This window comes from Emys orbicularis, chromosome 22, assembly GCF_028017835.1.
Source record: "Emys orbicularis isolate rEmyOrb1 chromosome 22, rEmyOrb1.hap1, whole genome shotgun sequence".
NCBI lineage: Eukaryota > Metazoa > Chordata > Testudines > Emydidae > Emys > Emys orbicularis.
This window is the reverse complement of record NC_088704.1, coordinates 2,170,901-2,192,322: the sequence shown is the minus strand read 5'-3', so window position 1 is coordinate 2,192,322 and position 21,422 is coordinate 2,170,901. Positions and strand designations below refer to the sequence as shown.

At 61.4% G+C, this 21,422-nt stretch overlaps 1 protein-coding gene across 1 annotated transcript in view; it reads left to right on the top strand.

The window, feature by feature from the left end:
- Nucleotides 1-21,422, top strand: part of HSPG2 (heparan sulfate proteoglycan 2) — a 171,305-nt gene that overhangs the window by 76,197 nt on the left and 73,686 nt on the right. The window contains exons 22-35 of the mRNA XM_065421119.1: nucleotides 82-140; nucleotides 346-413; nucleotides 1,001-1,141; nucleotides 4,127-4,303; nucleotides 4,838-5,017; nucleotides 5,418-5,536; nucleotides 6,445-6,556; nucleotides 7,408-7,521; nucleotides 8,761-8,888; nucleotides 9,046-9,132; nucleotides 11,437-11,486; nucleotides 11,889-11,968; nucleotides 13,683-13,823; nucleotides 13,927-14,118. Of these exons, the coding sequence (XP_065277191.1) occupies nucleotides 82-140; nucleotides 346-413; nucleotides 1,001-1,141; nucleotides 4,127-4,303; nucleotides 4,838-5,017; nucleotides 5,418-5,536; nucleotides 6,445-6,556; nucleotides 7,408-7,521; nucleotides 8,761-8,888; nucleotides 9,046-9,132; nucleotides 11,437-11,486; nucleotides 11,889-11,968; nucleotides 13,683-13,823; nucleotides 13,927-14,118 (1,648 nt within the window). The remainder of the gene's footprint in view (nucleotides 1-81; nucleotides 141-345; nucleotides 414-1,000; nucleotides 1,142-4,126; nucleotides 4,304-4,837; nucleotides 5,018-5,417; nucleotides 5,537-6,444; nucleotides 6,557-7,407; nucleotides 7,522-8,760; nucleotides 8,889-9,045; nucleotides 9,133-11,436; nucleotides 11,487-11,888; nucleotides 11,969-13,682; nucleotides 13,824-13,926; nucleotides 14,119-21,422) is intronic.

Genomic DNA, 21,422 nt, shown 5'->3' with positions numbered 1-21,422 from the left:
ACCTGCCCTATAGAGGGGACACCCATGGCCTTGCTCCAGGAGGGCCCGTCTGACCCGGCGTCTTGCTCGATTCCCCTGTAGCTGTGCCCGTGGCTACGAAGGGAACCCCATGCAGCCGGGCGGGAGATGCGTGCCAACTGGTGAGTACCCCCACGTGCCCTCTGCCAGTAAGTGCCCCCGGCCCTTGGCACTGCGCTGGTCTCCTTCCCTGCACTGCTCATTGGCATCCGGGGAGAGACACCTCAGCCAAGCAGCCGGGGCTAACCCAGGGCATGGTAGCAGGAGACGAGTGGTTTGGAGGGTGGGTGAGTGTCTGACTGGCTGCAAACCCCTCTGCTTCCCCAGGTCAGGAGTTCATGAAGTGTGACGAGCGGGGGAGCAGTGACTCCACAGGAGGCGCCTGCCGCTGTAAGGTACGGTGCGGTGCGGTGCTGCACGGCGCTGCGTGGTGCTGCGCGGTGCTTTGTGGTGCTGTGAGGCACGCTACAGTGCTGCGTGGTGCTGCGCGGCACGGTACGGTGCTGCGTGGTGCTGTGCGGTGCTCTGTGGTGCTGCGCGGCATGGTACGGTGCTGCGTGGTGCTGTGAGGCACAGTACGGTGCTGCGCGGTGCTCTGTGGTGCTGTGCGGCACGGTACGGTGCTGCGTGGTGCTGTGCAGCATGGTGCGGTGCTGTGCGATGCGGTTTGGTACAATGCTACACTCCCCCTCCCCCGTGCTCCGGGGTCCCCAGACAGACACAGCTCTCCCTAGGGCCCTTGGCACCCAGCGCCAGGACTTGTTAGTGCCATGCCCTCCTAAGAGTGGTGGGAGCCCCTTGCCAGAGGCCCAGATCCCTGGAGGACAGGCTGTATTGGAGCCAAGCCAGTGCCCCGGGGCACGCAGGAGCCCTCGGCTCTGCCAGGCTGGGGCAGTGTGTGTGGGGGTGCAGTGGGAGCAGCCCTGCTGCGTGCCCAGCCTGCGCCGTGTTGCTCGGTGCCATCCCTCCATCTCTTCTGCAGCCCAACGTGGCGGGACGTCTCTGCAACGAGTGCACGTCTGGAGCCTTTTACCTGAGCGACCAGAATCCCGACGGCTGCCTGAAATGCTTCTGCATGGGGGTGTCCCGGCAGTGCGCCAGCTCCTCCTGGAACAGAGAGCAGGTACCGCCCGCGGGCAGCACCTCCCCCCCCGAGAGCCCCACCAGGCAGCACCTCCCCCGCCCAGAGACCCCCCTCAGAGCAGGTACCCCCATGGGCAGCACCTCCCCCCCCCCCAGAGACTCCCCTCAGAGCAGGTACCCCCCGCGGGCAGCACCTCCCCCCCCAGAGACCTCCCTCAGAGCAGGTACCCCCCACGGGCAGCACCTCCCCCCCCCAGAGACTCCCCTCAGAGCAGGTACCCCCCGCGGGCAGCACCTCCCCCCCCAGAGACCTCCCTCAGAGCAGGTACCCTCCACGGGCAGCACCTCCCTCCCCCAGAAACCCCTCTCAGAGCAGGTACCCCCCACAGGCAGCACCTCAGAGCAGGTACCCCCCACGGGCAGCACCTCCCCCCCAGAGACTCCCCTCAGAGCAGGTACCCCCCACGGGCAGCACCTCCCCACCCAGAGACCCCCCTCAGAGCAGATACCCCCTGCGGGCAGCACCTCCCCCCCCGACAGCCACACCAGGCAGCACCTCCCCCCCACAGAGACCCCCCTCAGAGCAGGTACCCCCCACGGGCAGCACCTCCCCCCCCCAGAGATCCCCCCCTCAGAGCAGGTACCCACCACGGGCAGCCTCCCCCCCCCGAGACCCCCCTCAGAGCAGGTACCCACCACGGGCCGCCTCCCCCCCCGAGACCTCCCTCAGAGCAGGTACCCCCCGAGGGCAGCACCTCCCCCTCCCTGAGAACCCCACCAGGCAGGTAGCCCCCGTGGGCAGCACCTCCCCACCCAGAGACCCCCTCAGAGCAGGTACCCCCCGCGGGCAGCACCTCCCCCCCCCCCGAGAGCCCCACCAGGCAGGTATCCCCCAGGGGCAGCACCTCCCCACCCAGAGACCCTCTCAGAGCAGGTACCCCCCGTGGGCAGCGCCTCCCCACCCAGAGACCCCCCTCAGAGCAGGTACATAAGAATATAAGAACATAAGAACGGCCGTACCCGGTCAGACCAAAGGTCCATCTAGCCCAGTATCCTGTCTACCGACAGTGGCCAATGCCAGGTGCCCCAGAAGAAGTGAACCTAAGAGGTAATGATCAAGTGATCTCTCTCCTGCCATCCATCTCCATCCTCTGACAGATAGAGGCTAGGGACACCATTCTTTACCCATCCTGGCGAATAGCCATTAATGGACTTAACCACCATGAATTTATCCAGTTCTCTTTTAAACGCTGTTATAGTCCTAGCCTTCCCAACCTCCTCAGGTAAGGAGTTCCACAAGTTGACTGTGCGCTGCGTGAAGAAGAACTTCCTTGTATTTGTTTTAAACCTGCTGCCTATTAATTTCATTTGGTGACCCCTAGTTCTTGTATTATGGGAATAAGTAAATAACTTTTCCTTATCCACTTTCTCCACATCACTTATGATTTTATATACCTCTATCATATTCCCCCCTTAGTCTCCTCTTTTCCAAGCTGAAGAGTCCTAGCCTCTTTAATCTCTCCTCATATGGGACCCGTTCCAAACCCCTAATCATTTTAGTTGTCCTTTTCTGAACCTTTTCTAGTGCCAGTATATCTTTTTTGAGATGAGGAGACCACATCTGTACGCAGTATTTGAGATGTGGGAGTACCATCGATTTATATAAGGGCAGTAATATATTCTCCATCTTATTCTCTATCCCCTTTTTAATGATTCCTAACATCCTGTTTGCTTTTTGACCGCCTCTGCACACTGCGTGGACATCTTCAGAGAACTATCCACGATGACTCCAAGATCTTTTTCCTGACTTGTTGTAGCTAAATTAGCCCCCATCATATTGTATGTATAGTTGGGGTTATTTTTTCCAATGTGCATTACTTTACATTTATCCACATTAAATTTCATTTGCCATTTTGTTGCCCAATCACTTAGTTTTGTGAGATCTTTTTGAAGTTCATCACAGTCTGCTTTGGTCTTAACTATCTTGAGCAGTTTAGTATCATCTGCAAACTTTGCTACCCCTTTCTCCAGATCATTTATAAATAAGTTGAATAGGATTGGTCCGAGCACTGACCCTTGTGGAACACCACTAGTTACCCCTCTCCATTCTGAGAATTTACCATTAATTCCTACCCTTTGTTCCCGGTCTTTTAACCAGTTCTCAATCCATGAAAGGACCTTCCCTTTTATCCCATGACAGCTTAATTTACGTAAGAGCCTTTGGTGAGGGACCTTGTCAAAGGCTTTCTGGAAATCTAAGTACACTATGTCCACTGGATCTCCCTTGTCCACATGTTTGTTGACCCCTTCAAAGAACTCTAATAGATTAGTAAGACACGATTTCCCTTTACAGAAACCATGTTGACTATTGCTCAAGAGTTTATGTTTTTCTATGTGTCTGACAATTTTCTATGTGTCTGACATAGACTCAGAGCAGGTACCCCCCGCGGACAGCACCTCCCCCTCCCCGAGAGCCCCACCAGGCAGGTACCCGCCGTGGGCAGCACCTCCCCACCCAGAGACCCCCCTCAGAGCAGGTACCCCCCACGGGCAGCACCTCCCCCCCCCCGAGAGCCCCACCAGGCAGGTACCCCCCATGGGCACCTCCCCCCTGAGAGCCCCACCAGGCATGTACCCCCCCCGGGCAGCACCTCCCCCCCCAGAGACCCCCCTCAGAGCAGGTACCCCCCCCCCCGGGCAGCACCTCCCCCCCCCAGAGACCCCCCTCAGAGCAGGTACCCCCCGCGGGCAGCACCTCCCCAACCAGAGACTCCCTCAGAGCAGGTACCCCCCACGGGCAGCGCCTCCCCACCCAGAGAGCCCCACGGGGCAGGGGCACGGCCCCATCAGCTAACCGTCAGTGGGGCTAGTAGATCCGCCTGTGTCAAGCGCCGCGTTCACTGGCGCAGATGGGTGTGCTCACCCCGCGCCAGACACAGAACCCCCAAGAAGGCAGTGAGGCGCAGAGAACCCAGGTGTCCTGCTCCGGGCGTAGGGCCGCCGGCTGACAGTGTTTGTGTTGCAGGTGCGGGCCATGGACGGTGAGCGGGCGCACTTTAGCCTGGCCAACCTGGCCAACACCCGCACGGTCAGCGAGGGCATCCGCTCCCTGAGCCACGCCGAGTTGGCCTTTTCCACCTTCCACGCCCTGCCCCGCGACGTCTACTACTGGGTCCTGCCTGACCGCTTCAAGGGAGACAAGGTGCCCCCCCACTCCACGGTGCCCGTGGCTGACACGGCCTCCCTCATGGCAGGCTGGGCTGGCAGCATCACCAGGCCTCTGTGCCCCATAGTGCAGGGGAAGGGTGGACACAGGGGGAGGGCAGGTGCTCCGGGGGTGATCAAAGGGATGGAGTGGGGGAGGCTATGGGTGGGGCCAAATGGTGGGAAGGGGGAGGCTGTGGGTGGTGGGGGCGGGGGACGCTGTGGGCAGGGCAGGGCGGTGGGATGGAGGAGGGTATGGGCAGGGGGCTGGGCGGTGGGGATGGGGGCAGGGAAGGCTGTGGGTGGGCCCGGGCCATGAGACCGGGGAGGTTGTGGGCAGGGCCGGATGGTGGGACAGTGGAGGCTGTGGGGTCTGGGTGGTGGGGTCGGGGCAGGCTGTGAACAGTGGGCTGGGCAGTGGGTGGGGGTGGCTGTGGGCGGGGCCAGGCAGTGGGAGCAGGGGAGGCTGTGGGCGGGGCTGGGCGGCCAGGCCATGTCCATCAGTCCGGCTGAGTGGCGCTGCCCCATGCAGGTGACCTCGTATGGCGGGGAGCTGCACTACACCGTTATGCACAGCGCGGCGCCCGGCGCCCAGCCCCTGCCCAGCCAGCCTGACGTGCTTCTGCGTGGCAACGGCATCTTCCTGGAGCACTTCGCCGAGGCCGGCCCCCTGCCGGGGACCCCCACCCGCTTCACTGTCCCCTTCCGAGAGGTGAGAGCACGGGTGGCCCCTGCAGAGCGCCCCCTGCAGGAGCTCAGCCCCCAGGGAGTGGGATGGACCCCAGCACCCCTCACCCATCAGCCCCTGCGGTGCCTGGGGGGCCCAAGGCTAACCCATGGTACCCTGCCAGGGTGCCCTCCCTCACTCCCCAGTGACCTCTGCCCGCTGACTGGCCCATCGCCCCCGCGGGTGGGAGCGCGTATGCCTGCTGCTTGGGGACATGCCACACTATAAAGTACCCAGAATCCCCTGCTCCACCAGCAGCAGCGACTGCTAGAGCGCCCCGGGCTCCAACCTGCTGTAGCCTGTGTGCGGGGAGCGGGGCTGGCACGGGCGGCACATGTGGATGGCAAGCGGCCGGTCACTCTGGCGTTTGCTGTGCCCTCCCTAGCGTGCCTGGCGCCGAGCTGATGGGCAGGATGCCACGCGGGAGCACCTGTTGATGGCGCTGGCCGATATCGACCTCTTCATGATCCGGGCATCGTACATGGACAGGCCGGCAGAGAGCAGGTAACGGGGGCGCTGGGGACCGGCCCTGGTATCGGGCTCTAGCCTGGCAAGAGGCAGCGGGAGGCTCGGAGCAGGGTCTTTGCTGGTGTTCCAGCTGTGCCCGTTCTGTGGGGAAAGGGCCAGTCTGCCAGGCTGAGACACGGTGCCAGCTATGACCGCTCCCCAGCCTTGTGCATACCCCACACGCATGCACCATACACACACACACATGCACCACACGCACACCACACATGCACCACACTGTGCACATGGACATGCCACACACACAAGTGTGCACACACCACACACACGCACCCCCATCCCAGCCTCACAGACACACCCTCCGCACCAGACCCGAAACTCTCCTGCCAGTACCAGTGCAGCTCCCTGCTGGGGAGCCAGAGACTGCAAGTTTTGGGCTCCCCCCGTTCTTGCCCCCTGAAGCCTTCCTGCTCTTGACCCTGGCAGAGCCTCGGAGGAGGCCCTCCCTGGCAGTGGCGTGGGGCCCAGCTGATCTGGGGGGTCGGAGGCTGTTCCTTGGCCCGACATGCCAGAGGGCAGTGCGATGGGACAGCAGGAGAGAGGCTGCTCTGAATTCAGCCGCGGTAGCTGCCTCTGCCTGCAGCATGGGTTGCTCCAGGGACCCCCCTTCTCAAGCTGCTCTGTACCCCTCTGAAAGGCGGGGGCGCATCCCCTCTGCCAGGACAGGTGGGCATGGAAGACTCCTGTCCCCCAGACGGGCCCACACACAGAGGCTCCAGGATGGAGGGTGACCCTCGATCTCGCCGTCTCACCTGGGATCCCGTGAAGTCTGGCTGTGACCCTTGGGAGACCCCGGCCGGGGCCAGGGACTGGCTGTGCCCAGGCAGCCTGGCCCAAGCCTGTCTCTAAGCGGATGCTGAGCTCCCTCCTGGCCTCTTGTCTCCCAGGCTCTCCAACATCCACATGGACGTGGCCGTGCCCCATGCCACTGGCCTGGAGCAGGCGGTGGAGGTGGAGGAGTGCACCTGTCCCCCTGGCTACCGCGGCCCTTCCTGCCAGGTGAGTCTGGCCCTGGAGTAGGCAGGAGCCCATCCCCGCACACAGGGCAGCAGCGCCCCCTCTGGCTGGGGGGCAGCCTCCTCCGTGGCATTGGGAGCCATGCAGCAGGGGCATCTCCCAGGTCCAGAGACGACGACGCCTGGCGCTAGATGGCAGCTGTGGAGCGCAAGCCCACTGCTCCTCCCTCCAGCTGCTGGGCAGCCCAGCTGGAGGGGCTGGTGTCCTGCCGGTGCCAGGCCTGGGTGGCAATGGGGCCCTCACCGGCGTACAGGGAGGCAAGGAGTGGTCCCAGTGTTGGGGAGGCTCTGTCACCTCGGGGCAGTGTCTGAGCCGTATCATGGGGGCCGGGCAGCGTGCCCCATGCCAGCATGACAGCTGCACGGCCCATTTGGAACCAGAGGGCCAGGGGGTCCATAGCCCATGCTGAGTTAGTCTGATCCATATGCCAGACCAACCTCACTGCTGATGTGTTTGGCGCTGACTCTGGGGGGGAGGGGGCAGGGCGCATGGAGGGCGGTGTTGTAGCAAGAAAGGCCGCAGCCTCCCGGCCATTCTGAGCACGGAGTCCAAAGGACAAAGCTCCCTGGGAGACCCTTCCTTGGCTTGAGCTGGAGGGAGGGGTCTGGGGGTGGCATACCTTGCCTGGCACCGGGGGAGGGTCCCAGCCCTGCCTGGCGCCCAGGCCCCGGGGGAAGGTCCTAGCGCTGCCTGGCGCCGGGGGAGGGTCCCGGCTGTGCCTGGCGCCAGGGGAGGGTCCCAGCCCTGCCTGGCGCCGGGGGAGGGTCCTGGCCCTGCCTGGCGCCGGGGGAGGGTGGATTTAGGAACCCACTGGTCCTGTTCTCTCCCCCAAGGACTGCGATGTGGGCTATGCTCGCACCACCAGCGGCCTCTACCTGGGTACCTGCGAGCTCTGCGACTGCAGCGGGCACTCGGGCGAGTGTGATGCCGAGACGGGAGACTGCCAGGTGAGCCCTGCCCCTGTGAGCTGCCCATGGCTGGCGCTGCTGCCCTATCTGGGGCGGGTCCGCGAGGACGTTGTGTGACTCAGCAGGGATGTCCCCTGCCATGTGACATCCTGCACTCTGCTATGGCCTGGCTGCTCCTAGGGGTTTCTGTGGGGCTTGGAGCAGAGGGCCTGTGCCCAGAGCCATGCCAGCCAGCTCCCCTCAGGGACCCCTCGGTGAGCTCCCTGGCTCTGAGGGATGAGGCTGGCCTGGGACAGGCAGTGGGTGCCAGCGACCTGTGCAGCACCTTGTGGGGTATCTGGGGCTCCAGGTTCCTGGGCAGGTGCCAGGCTGCAGTGAGAGTGAGGGGGCGTCAGGGTGGTGCTGGCAGGGCCTGGCTATAAGAGATAAGAACAGCCAGACTGGGTCAGACCAAAGGTCCATCTAGCCCAGTGTCCTGTCTTCCGACAGTGGCCAATGCCAGGTGCCCCAGAGGAAATAAACAGAACAGGTAATCATCAAGTGATCCATCCCCTGTCGCCCATTCCCAGCTTCTGGCAAACAGAGGTTAGGGACACCATCCCTGCCCATCCTGGCTAATAGCCATTGATGGACCTATCCTCCATGAACTTATCTAGTTCTTTTTTGGACCCTGTTATAGTGTTGGCCTTCACAACATCCTCTGGCAAAGAGTTCCACAGGTTGACTGTGCGTTGTGTGAAGACATACTTCCTTTTGTTTGTTTTAAATGTGCTGCCTATTAATTTCATTTGGTGACCCCTAGTTCTTGTGTTATGTGAAGGAGTAAATAACACTTCCTTATTTACTTTCTCCACACCAGCCATGATTTTATAGACCCCTATCATATCCCCCCTTAGTCGTCTCTTTTCCAAGCTGAAAAGTCCCAGTCTTATTAATCTCTCCTCATATGGAAGCCGTTCCATACCCCTAATCATTTTTGTTGCCCTTTTCTGAACCTTTTCCAATTCCAATATATCTTTTTGGAGATGGGGCCACCACATCTGCACACGGTATTCAAGATGTGGGCGTAACATGGATTTATACAGAGCCAATATGATATTTTCTGCCTTATTATCTATCCCTTTCTTAAAGATGCCCAACTTTCTATTCACGTTTTTGTCTGCCGCTCCACATTCAGAGAACTATCCACAATGACTCCAAGAACTCTTTCTTGAGTGGTAACAGCTAATTTGTACCCCATCATTTTATATGTATAGATTCCTTCTCTTTCCTTCTCAGAACTGCCAGGACAACACCGAGGGCACCAGGTGCGAACGCTGCCAGCCAGGTTACTATGGCGACGCCCAACGAGGGACCCCAGCAGACTGCCAGCCCTGCCCATGCCACGGGCCATACGCAACCAGCCAGTACGTCCCCTGACAGCCTGGGGCAGTCCCACCTCACAGGGCTTCTGCTCACTCCATGTCTTGTGTCTGTTGGTCCATGGGGTGGGCTGCGGGGTGGACAAGGCTGGGCCAGGGGCAGGGCTGAGCTGGGCATGACTCTTCTTCATCCTCTTCTCAGGACCACGAAAACCTGCTTCTTGGACACGGACGGACAGCCCACATGTGATGCCTGCACCACGGGCTACGTGGGACGCCAGTGCCAGAGGTACGGGGGGTGCCAGTCTGTCCCTGCCCAGACACCACTCAGGGACTGCCCCATGCGCCCTGCTTGGCTCACCTGAGTGTCAGTCTGTGCCTGCCCTGAGGGTCTGGGGCTGTGGAATTGGCACTGACTTCATGGTGCCAGGGGTGCCCCCGAATGCAAGTGTAGGTCACTGCTCTGGGAGCCCCAGCAAGGCTCCTGACACTGGCACTTGGAGAAGGGAACCCCTCTAGGCCCAGCTAGCCCAGCACAGCCCGTCTCCTGCGGAGTCAAATGGGTCTTGGAGCCTGGCCGTGGGGTGCCAGGTCTCTGGGGTTGGTTAAGGACTGTGGGGCTGGGGCAGGGGGCTCAGTTGGGAAGGAACCTCCTCCAGCCCTAGTGCTGGGGCCAGGACTCCCCATGCTCCTGCCCAGCAACCAGCCCCTGAATGCTCTGGGGGGGGGGGGGGGCCTGATTCTTCCCCCAGGGGGACGCGTAACCCCCGTCGGGCCAGCAAGAGCCACTCGGGGGGAATAGGCCAGATGCAGAGCTCAGGGCGCCCAACTCCAGGCTGGAAGCAGCACGAGGGCAGCAGAGATACAAAGAGCCAAACCAGAGTTGGGGGGGCAGGGAGGGTGGGGGGGTGAGGGGCTGTGCGTGAGGGGGCTGTGGGGTATGGGTGTGGGGGTGTGTGGCTATGTGGGAGGTGGAGATGCAGGACTACTATAAGGTGGGTGCATAACTGGCTGGATAACCGTACTCAGAGAGTTGTTATTAATGGTTCCCAATCCTGCTGGAAAGGCATAACGAGTGGGGTTCCGCAGGGGTCTGTTTTGGGACCGGCTCTGTTCAATATCTTCATTAACGACTTAGATATTGTCATAGAAAGTACGCTTATTAAGTTTGCGGATGATACCAAACTGGGAGGGATTGCAACTGCTTTGGAGGACAGGGTCATAATTCAAAATGATCTGGACAAATTGGAGAAATGGTCTGAGTTAAACAGGATGAAGTTTAACAAAGACAAATGCAAAGTGCTCCACTTAGGAAGAAAAAATCAGTTTCACACATACAGAATGGGAAGAGACTGTCTAGGAAGGAGTGCGGCAGAAAGGGATCTAGGGGTTATAGTGGACCACAAGCTAAATATGAGTCAACAGTGTGATGCTGTTGCAAAAAAAGCAAACATGATTCTGGGATGTATTAACAGGTGTGTTGTGAGCAAGACACGAGAAGTCATTCTTCCGCTCTACTCTGCTCTGGTTAGGCCTCAGCTGGAGTATTGTGTCCAGTTCTGGGCACCGCATTTCAAGAAAGATGTGGAGAAATTGGAGAGGGTCCAGAGAAGAGCAACAAGAATGATTAAAGGTCTTGAGAGCATGACCTATGAAGGAAGGCTGAAAGAATTGGGTTTGTTTAGTTTGGAAAAGAGAAGCCTGAGAGGGGACATGATAGCAGTTTTCAGGTATCTAAAAGGGTGTCATAAGGAGGAGGGAGAAAACTTGTTCACCTTAGCCTCTAAGGATAGAACAAGAAGCAATGGGCTTAAACTGCAGCAAGGGAGGTTTAGGTTGGACATTAGGAAAAAGTTCCTAACTGTCAGGGTGGTTAAACACTGGAATAAATTGCCTAGGGAGGTTGTGGAATCTCCATCTCTGGAGATATTTAAGAGTAGGTTAGATAAATGTCTATCAGGGATGGTCTAGACAGTATTTGGTCCTGCCATGCGGGCAGGGGACTGGACTCGATGACCTCTCGAGGTCCCTTCCAGTCCTAGAATCTATGAACCTATGAATCTATGACTGTGGATGAGGGGTGAGAGGTGGGACTGTGGGGGTATGGGGGGGCGGTGTGGGAGGGTATGGGGGGAGGGGTTGTGGGTAAGGGGGCTATATGGGGTATAGGTGTGGGGGTGCAGCTGTGTGGGGAAATGGGGGGTAGGGCTGTGGGGTGTGGGGAAATGGGGGTGGGGCTGTGGGTGAGGGGACTGTGGGGTATGGGTGTGGGGGGGTGCGGCTATGTGAGGGGGTGGGGCTGTGGGTGAGGGGGTTGTGTGGGGAAATGGGGGTGGGGCTGTGGGGGGTGCGGCTGTGTGAGGGGGTGGGGCTGTGGGTGAGGGGGCTGTATGGGGAAATGGGGGTGGGGCTGTGGGGTATGGGTGTGGGGGGTGGGGCTGGTGGAGGGTGGAGGTGCAGGGCTGTGGGTGAGCGGTGGGACTGTGGAGGAATGGGGGGCTGTGAGCGGAAGGAGCAGCCGGGGTTTGGTGGGCTGAAGATTGGCACAGCCAGCTCCCCATGTGACCAGGAGGTCTCTTCCCTTTGCCCCCAGGTGTGCTCCTGGCTATGTGGGGAACCCCAGCCTGGGACAGCCCTGCAGAGGTGAGTGCCATGGAAGCGAGTGGCAGCTGGTTCTGGGGGGCGGTCCTTGGGATGAGACTAGGGTTCAGGGCCCAGTGCCAGGGCTGTCGGGAAGGAAGGGGCCCCACTGAGTCGTGCGAAATCCCCAGCGCCCAGGAGCCAACCCCATGCAGTGCCCTCGGGGTGATGGGGCCTGGTGCCTGTGGAGGGGCTCCCCTGGGGCGTCCAATTGTGGGGGAGATTGAAGGAGCCCCAGCCTGGGGGAGCCCATCCTGCATTCTGGTGCCCCATCCTGTGGGCAGGGCAGAGCTGGCAGTTACCCATGGAGCAAGAGGGTGCTGGGCTCGGAGCCCCTCCATTGCTTGGCCCCCAGGCGACCAGGCTCAGGAGTAACAGCTCTTCTCTTCTGCCTCCTTGCTCTAGAGCTCACCAGACACTGCAGCTGTGACCCCCAAGGCAGCGTGAGCAGGCAGTGTGATGCCAGCGGGCAGTGCCAGTGTAAGGTGAGAGAATAGCTCCCTGCTAGCAAGTTCAGGACAGGGAAGTTCCTCTGCCATGTGCGGGGCTCACCCGCAGCCCTGCCAGGGACCCATCGGGGAACCTAGCTCCACTCCTCCCCAATCGCCACCCCCAGCGCGTCTCCATGGGGGGGAGGGCTCTCAGGGTGCCACAGGCTGACGCTCCCAGCCGCTGCTCTAACGCAGGCTGAACTAAGCCAGGGACACACAATGCTGGTGGAGCTGGGACAAGAACCCAGGAGTCTTGGGCCCAGCCCCTGCTCTAATCTCTTCCCCACTCCCCTCCTAGATCCAGGAGTCCTCACTGCTCTAACCACCAGACCCAACTGTCACGGATATACTGGATCAGTGCTACAGACCCAGCTTTGGAACAGTCTCTTGGAGGAACCGTTCAGTGGGCCAAACCCCCAGGGGTCTCACTCTTCCTCCAGGGCAGGGCCCGTGGCCTGACCACCTCCTAGCCTGGACTTCTGGGGCTCCAGCCCCCCGGCTTCACACTGTGAGCTCTGTGCAGCGAGTCCCACTGCGCCAGACTCCCGTGGAGCCTTGTGCGCTGTGCAGGGGTTAACGCCCCTCACCCAGCGCTGTCACAACAGCCGGGTTTATTCAGCAGCTGGAGCCCAGCATGGGAAGTCCCCAGGTTAGCCCGGAGAACTGAAGGTGAAAGCACGGCCCATCCTGGTCAGCCCAGGGCCCAGCCAGGGGAACAGTGAACCCACTGTTCAGGCTCCGTCTGTCTCTCTGCCTGACCTCCTTGTTCAGTTCTAGGTGAGAGCTCCGACTCCTTCCAGCGGGCACCTCTGGGCACCACCTCACCCCTCTCCAGTCCTTTGTTCTCCAGCTGTTGCTTAGCTCCTCTGCAGAGGGGTGGGAAATCCATCTCCCTCTGGACCATTGGTTCCTCGGGGTCAATGTTCTGGGATTCGGTTGGCCGTTGGCTTCTCACATACTCCATTGATGTGGAATTGGCCTTGGCCAATCCTTTTTAATGACCGGGTCCAGCTCAGTCAGCCTGGCGACACTCCTACCTGTGTTCCAGCCTGCCCTGAGAGCCCTTCCTCCCATCTGCAAAATATAGGGGAAACTGAGGCACACATAGGAGACATACAAATCTTACAGAAAAGTCCCACTTTGTGACGCCTACTCCCTGTTCTTGTTAACATTGTATGCTAAGTGTAACTGGCTCTCCTGTGTCTGACGCTGAGCTGCCCTCGGTTCCCCAGAGCCGCACTGAGAACAAAATTCCCAAGCTGGGTTGTTCTTTGCACCTCACCCTTGTGCCTGCCCCGTGCTGCTGACAGCTCTCACTGGGCTGCCCCGGCTGTTGGGTAGCTGGCCTATGCCCATGTGCATTGAGCCTGCACCCTCTGCGTGGCCCCCACCAGTGATGGCTGAGATCTTCACCAGTCTGTGTGCCTGAATGCGGGGACTTCCTGCCTGTCCCTAACATGGGGGAGGGGAGCAGGGTCCCTGGGGGAGAGGATCCCTCCACAGCTGCCCCAGGATTCTGCTCCACTTACCGTTTCGTTCCCGTGCTCCTGGCCCAGTTCATCGCTGGGACGTGGAGGATGCTTGGGGAATTCCAGCCCTGGGGAACAGGATGGAGCTGGTTGGACCCCCAGCCAGTTGGGGTCACTCAACCATCTCCCCGGCTGTTGGGCCGTTTCCTCAGCCCCTCATCTGTCCCATTCCCTTGCAGCCTCACGTGGAGGGTCCCTCCTGCAGCAGCTGCCGTGCCAACCATTTCCACCTGAGCACCGAGAACCGCGAGGGTTGTCTGCCCTGCTTCTGCATGGGTGTGACCCAGCAGTGCACCAGCTCCTCCTACTACCGGGGCCTGGTAAGAGCCCATCTCCCCTAGCCTCCCGGTCCAGTCCCGCAGGGTGCCTGGCTTGCAGGGGCCCCTGGTTGGATTCACGTCCCCCGGTGTCTGTTCCCGGCAGGTCACTAGCCCCTTCCTCCCGAGCGACTTCCAGAACTTTGCCCTGGTGAACCGCCAGCACAGCACCCGCATCGTGACCGGCTTCGTCGTGGAGCTGTCAGCCGAGGGGCCGCAGCTCTCCTTCGGGCGCTTCGGCCAGCTGGGCCAGGAGTCCTACTACTGGCAGCTGCCCGGGCCCTACCAAGGAGACAAGGTATGGCAAGAGCCCAGGGCCCTGCCCGTCTCCCTGCCCCACCGTGGCTGGAGAATGGTTGAGGGGCCCTCTGGGGCCAGGCCCATGGCGCGTGTCTGTGCGAGAGCTCTGCATGCCCGGGGCTGGCACCCTGAGGCCCTGGGCTCCTGCACTGGACCAGTGATGCACCCGGCTCTCCTCCAGCTCTGCCGAGCAGTGGCTCTCATAGTGCTTTACAGAGGGCAGTACTGTCAGCCCTGTGGTACAGATGGGGAAATGGAGGCACAGGCCTGCGCTGTTGTGTCTCCTGGGCCACTGTCATCAGTGTGTGATCCCTGAACCTGTGAGCATCCCCCTCAGCCCCATGCTGAGGCCAGAGCCCCGGGCAGGGGATAGCACTGGCTCTAACGGGCCCCGTTCCTGAGGTGAGCAGTGCCATCGCCCCTTGGAGACCCCCCAGACCCCCACCTCACACGGACCCAGCCGTGCCGACAGCCCAGGGAATGTGACCCATGGGGCTGAGCAAGCACAGAGCCCATCCCCTGGGGATTGCAGCTGAAGGGGGCATGAGCTCTGTCAGGAGCCTGGGGGGCTGTGGCTCTGTCTCTGGGAAGGGGATTTGCCCCATGAAGGCAGGGTTGCCTAGTGGATAGGGACTCAGGAGACTGGGGCTGTTTCTCTGGCCTCTTGTGTGACCTTGGGCAAGTCACTTACCAGCTCTGTGGCTTTGCTCTCTGCAGCCTGGGGGCTGTGCTGCCTACTCCCAGCAGGAGCTCACTCTAGGGGCTTCGAGACGAGCAAGGTCCCGGCTCCCTGGTGGCCTCCGTGGGTCTGTCTACACTGTGCACTAACCCCAGGCTCTGACTCAGATTTGAGCCCGAGCCCCTCCTCCATCCACACAGAAATCAGACAGATTCAGGCGTGCAAGCCCACAAACCCTGGCTCCTAGGACCCTGCTGGGCATTCGGTCAGAGCCTGGGTCCAGCCGCGACTGGGCTCCAAGTGTGGACACAACTCGAGCTGCAGCCCCGAGGCAGGGCTGCGCAGTGCAGTGTGGACGTGTTCGCACGGGGCCAGCCATCGCAAGCCCAGCTTTCCAACGAGTCGACAAGCACGGGTCCCAGTCGTGGGTTTCCATGCAGTGTAGACACCCCGTGGCATGATGCCCAAGTAGGCAAATCGGCACCCGGTGCTCAGTAGATGTGCTCGCCGTGCGGTGATGTCCCAGGATCACAGGACAGCGTTGTGTCTGGAATGGACTGTACTTACTCCAGACACCCCTTCCCCACAGGGGGCAGCACTGGGCCACCGCAAGGGGGGCAGAGCTGGGGGCTGCATTCCACACCCACTGCTCCCCCTGGCTGGGCGTTTGTTCTAGATCAATCAGCTCTGCTCCCCCCCCCTTCCCTTGAGCCCCAGCAGGGGGAAGGAGAGAATGACTCTGCCCTTACGGGGGGAAAGGGCCCAATTCACTGTCTGTGACCAGGGGAATTTGTTCCTTCCCTGGTGCCAGCCGTGTGCTGGCAGTGCCTGCCGTGTGCCAGGAGCACCAGCCATTTCTCAGGAGTGCCCGCCGTGTGCCGGCAGTGCCCGCCATGTGCTGGGAGCGCACCTGTGTGCCGGCAGTGCCCGCCGTGTGCCTGTAGTGCACCTGGGTGCCGGCAGTGCCCGGAGCACAGTCCCACATGGGTCCCGTCCCTGCCCTGGGCTCACAGGCACATTCAGCAGACTGTGCCGCATGCAGACAGGGCATGCAGGGAATTGCTGGGAGGAGGGCGTCTGGTTCGCGAGTTGGAGGGTGCGGATGAGAGCGGGAGGTGAGTGCACAGGGACGGTGAGAAGAAGGAATGGCAGGAAGGCTGGGGGCTTGGCAGTGAGAGGAGAAGCTGGAGAGGGCTTTGGAAGAGCCGTGGGACAGGAGGAGCCAGGTTCGCACTCTGCAACTGGCTCCGAGGAGCAGCTGTCCAGCTGAGCCAGACAGGGAGGGGGGCAGATAGCATGCCAACCATCTGTCACCAGTTCCTGGGCCCCAGGAGTGGGGAGTGCTCTGTCCTGACCCCTCCTGTCTGTTGGCCCCATGCTGGGGCAGGCTGCATTGCCTGGGGGTTTGCTCAGCCCTGCAGTGGAGTGTCCATGGCAAACCACGCCCACGAGGCTCTGCTGCCTCAGTCCCAGCCCGGCTCGCGGTCAGCACCAGGCCAACAGCTGCTGGGCGGGCGGGGGCGGCTCGGCTATTCAGCCATCTGGAAGGGATTTCCTGCGCGTGGGCGGTTTGGCTGGGCCACGCTGGGTGCAGGTGTGCTCCTGGCGCTGCTCACTTGTCCTCAGTAACCCCGCTCTCTCCTCTCCCTCCCGCCTGCCCCCTCCGTTAAACAGAGAGAAATCTATTTTGCCCGGATGCGCCGTGCGCACAAGGTACTAGGCATGGGCACCGCATGGTGGGGACGTGAGCATGGAGTGCACCGTGGGGCTGCCGATCTAACCTGCAGCGCGGGCCTGGGGCAGCCAAGCTCTTGGCTCCCAAGGATCCTGGAGTCCATTGGCCAGGGGCATGTGGCCCTCCTGGATAACCGGGCAAACAAACGGTCATCGGGGAAGTGGCGTGGCTTATCCACTTGCCGGGGGAAGGGGTGTGGTTTATCCACTTGCTGGGGGAAGGGGTGTGACTTACCCACCTGCCAGGGGAGGGGCTCGCCTGCGGGGGGCGTGGCTTACTCACCGTTGAGGGGAAAGGGGCGTGGCTTACCTGCCTGCTGGGGAAGGGGTGTGGCTTATCTCAGCCCCTCTCCCCCATCTTTGGGACAGAGCTAATTACATGGAATTTGCATGTTACTAAGCCCCTGGGGGCATTCGGCCAACCCCAGCGCTGGATTGTCTGGGGTGTCCTGTCAGGGGGCCTTGCCAGTGGGAGGGGAAGAGGCATGGCAGGTTCTGTTGTGGCCAGGATAGCCAGGCCGGGGTGGACTGTGCCCATGCCTTTGCCCGGTGCTTGGCAGAGTAGCACCTGCAGTCTCTAACACCCCACGAATACTCCAGGCCTCAGAGCCATCTGCCCGGCACCCACAGTGTCCTCGCTCCCAGGGAGATGGCTCGCAGTCATGGGAGCCCCCCAAATTGGGATCCTCATGGCACTGTGCCCTGCTCACCACTGTGGGGCAGGGGAGTCAACGTGTCCCTTTCCCCTCTGAGTTGCCCCCACCAATGCCCCCTCCTGGCCTGGGCATGGTTGAGCCTGGCACTGGGTCCCCAGTGTTCATGGGGGGGACATGCCCAGGGTAACCGGCTCTGGGTGGCATTTTTGTGAGCATGGTAGCTTATAGTGATGACAGCAGCGGACACCGTGGTGCCAGTGTGGCTCTGAGTGGAGAATCCCCTCCCCTCCCCAGGCCAGTGTGCAGGGGCAGTGCCACGGGGACTTGCCCACGTAGCTGCTCATGGAGCTGGAGCATGCAGCGTGTGGCGACCCTGGCCTGTGGCACTGGGCGCAGCCAGGGGCAGGTGGGCGAAGGGTGTGAGGGCTGCTCATGCCCCCTGGCTGGGAGGGCCAGGGGGTTCATGGCCCTCTTGTGCCTCCCATCAGAATGGCACATCCCTTACGGAGGAGCAGCTGCGGAAGGCTGTGGCCGTGGGTAGGATCCTGGGCTCTGGAGGGGGCAGCCGCAGGGCCAGACAAGTGGCTAAGGTAATGGGCGGGCATTGGCATGGGCATGCTCTGCAGTGATTGGCAGGTCAGAACCCCTGCTTGGATTCTGTGGGGCTAGAACTCAGAGGGGTTGGAACTAGGGGAGAATCTAGGAGGCTTCGCATTATGCTCTTACTCAGCATTTTTCTGTGCTGCCTGTGCCCACCAATCTGCCAACCCTGCCCCACTCTCTGACCCAGGCCAGCCAGCCAGTGCCCTGCTCCCCCCCATGGCAGCCAGCGCCCAGCCCCGCACCACTCCCTGCCCATTGCAAGCAAGCACCCAACCCTACCCGGCTCCCTGCCATGTGCTGTGTGTTTGGCCCCATGCTGGTGACTCTCCCTGTGACCCATGCACTGGTTTGGGGTCCAGCTGCCCATGGCCTACTATGCACCCCCCTTTGGCATTGTGATGGGAGGTGCCCTGGTGCCATTTGCTGGTGCCATGGAAGCTAACTGTTGCACAGTAGCAGGGCGCGGCAGCCCCAGTGCATGGGGGCCGTGCGGAGATGGTGCTGCCGCCACAACCAGAGCCTTGGGTTTCTCCCCAGCTCAGTGGCGGGAACAGCAGGCCAAAGGCAGCCAGGCCATGTCCCTGCCCTACTGGCTGAGGCCAGGTGTCCCAGGCTGGCTATTGCCGTGTTGCATGGAGATCGCCCCTAGAGTGCCAGGTGCCTGGCTGTGCTCCGAGGAGACGTCTTGCCAGCGGCTGCTGCAGGGCACCTGAGCAGGGCCCGGCCCCTGAGCAGGGCCCTGCCCCTGAGGCTCCTGCTGCAGGCTGCTTCCAGGGGGTGCTGTTTGGAGAAGGCCCAGCATCCCTGGCTCCATCCTGTCCCCGTGTGGCATGTGGGTTTGGTACCACCCTTCCCCAGGCTGGGGCTTGGGTGGGTGGGGGTCAGCGCTGCTCTGTCCCGGCATTGTGCATGGGCAGCACTTCCCCATCCTGCTGTGGTGTAGTGGTGGGGCTGGCACCGTGCCTGGTGTGGTGTGTGGGGTTGGTGCTGTGCCTGGCCTGGTGTGTGGGGTTGGCACCGTGCCTGGCATGGTGTGTGGGGTTGGCAGCATGCCCAGTGTGGTGTGTGGGGTTGGTGCTGTGCCCGGCATGATTTGTGGGGTTGGCAGCATGCCCAGTGTGGTATGTAGAGTTGGTGCTGTGCTTGGTGTGATTTGTGGGGTTGGTGCTGTGCCCGGCGTGGTGTGTGGGGTTGGCACTGTGCCCAGCGGGGTGTGTGGGGTTGGCGCTGTGCCCGGTGTGGTGTGTGGGGTTGGCACTGTGCCCGGCGTGGTGTGTGGGGTTGGTGCTGTGCCTAGCGGGGTGTGTGGGGTTGGTGCTGTGCCCGGTGTGGTGTGTGGGGTTGGCGCTGTGCCCGGCGTGGTGTGTGGGGTTGGTGCTGTGCCTGGCGTGGTGTGTGGGGTTGGCGCTGTGCCCAGTGTGGTGTGTGGGGTTGGTGCTGTGCCTGGCGTGGTGTGTGGGGTTGGTGCTGTGCCCAGTGTGGTGTGTGGGGATGGCACCGCCCGGCGTGGCCACTCCCTGCTCTCAGGTCACTCACTGGCTCTCCCTGTCCATCCCCTCCCGGCCCTCAGGCTGACGAAGCGCAGTGGAGGCTGGATGCTGAGATCTGGGAGCTGCTCTCTGGCTTCGCCGTGGGGCAGGTGGCCTCTCCACCCAGCACTCCGGCCCCCATGGGTAGGGCCGCCCCAAGGCCCCGGGCCCAGCCAGCAGGCCTGCAAGGCCCCCCCGCCGCCCTGCTGGCTCACAGCCCCCCTCCTCGCCCTCTCCTGGCCGCATCTCCCCAGTCCTCCTCCTCCTCCTCGAAGACGTCTTCATTCCCTGCTTCCCTGGCCGCGCCGGGTTCGCCCCTGGCACCGTGGGCCCTGCAGGTACAGCCGTGGCTGTGTGTGACGCTGCTCATGGGCACTGGGGAGCAGGGCATGGGGCTGCCCTGGCTGGGTTCCCCTCCCCTGACTCTGGCTCTTCCCAAGCCCTGGCTCCCTGGCTCACCCCCTCCCCCGCCAATGCTCCGCACCCTCCCCCCCCGTAGTGTGCGCCTCAGCCGCTCTCCCTGGCGTGGGGACTCAGAGCGCTCCCCGATACCCACCTCCCTCCTGCCCCCCTCCTCACCACCCTCCCCCTGCCTTTGCTGCTCTCCCCCATCCTCTCCCTGCCTTCACTGTCCTCCCCCTGCCTTCCCCTCCCCCACCTTCACTGGCCTCCCCCATTCTCTCCCCGCCTTCACTGCCTTCCCCCACCTTCACTGTCCTCCCCTTGCCCTCCCCCACCACTGCCTTCGCTGCCCTCCCCCACCCTCTCCCTGCCTTCACTGTCCTCCTCCTGCCCTCCCACACCCTCTCCCCACCTTCACTGTCCTCCTCCTGCCCTCCCACACCCTCTCCCCACCTTCACTGTCCTCCCCCTGCCCTCCCCCACCCTCTCCCTGCCTTCGCCGCCCTCCCTCCACCTTGGCTGCCCTCCCTGTCCTCACTACCCTCCCTGTGCCCTCTTGCTGCCATCCCCCCACCTTTGCCACCCTGCTGAGAAGCCATGGCAGAGCCGCTGGGCTTGTCCAAACCCCTCCCAGGCAGCGCTGGTGCCCAAGGGGATGCCACATGTATGGAGCGGCCCTGGGTCGGCCGTGAAGCTGTTTAAACAGTGTCTGCAAATGGACTCAGTCGTTGGCTCTGCTGCCCCTGTCCGAGGCCCCTCCGGCAGACCAGTGGTCTAAACCCCACCCCACCCATCTCTGGGGTCTGTGGTCTCCTTCCCCCCAGTCAGTCTATGCCCTGCAGTCATTTTTTCTAATGAATAGTAAATTCCACCCATCTGGGAAAACAGCCCCTTGCAACAGGCCACTGCTGGCTCCAGCTTTCCTGCCACGCCTCTAGGTACCGCTTCATGACAGGCACAGTCTTCAGCATGGCCAGGGCTCCTCCCTCCTGGGGCTAGTGGCAGTGGATCTAGAGCACAGCTGGGCCATGGCCCGGGAGAGCTCCGGGAAGCCGGGGCACGGATGTGCTCCAGCCTGGCACTGCTGGAGCCTTGGGTACAATCTTAGCTTGGCTCACAGGTGTGATAACTGCACTGGGTCTCGTCCTAGGCCCTAGTGGCCCCTTCCCCCCCCATTGCAGGGTGACAGGTTTCAGAGCGGAGCCGTGTTAGGCTGTATCCGCAAAAACAACGAGGAGTCCTTGGGGCACCTTAGAGACTAACACATTTTCTTGGGCATAAGCTTTCGTGGGCTAGAACCCACTTCATGAGATGCACGGAGTGAAAAATACAGGAGCAGGTATAAATACATGAAAGGATGGGGGTTGCTTTACCAAGCCTGAGGTCAGGCTAACGAGATAAATCAATTAACAGCAGGATACCAAGGGAGGAAAAATCACTTTTGAAGGGGTAAGAGAGTGGCCCATTACAGACAGTTGACAAGAAGGTGGGAGTAACAGGAGGGAGAAATTAGTATGGGGGAAATTAAGTTTAGGTTTGTAATGACCCAACCACTCCCAGTCTTTATTCAGGCCTAATCTATGGTATCTAGTTTGCAAATTAATTCCAGTTCTGCAGCTTCATGTTGGAGTCTGGTTTTGAAGTTTTTTTGTTGAAGAATTGCCACTTTGAGGTCCTCGCTTACAGACGCCCCCCCAAC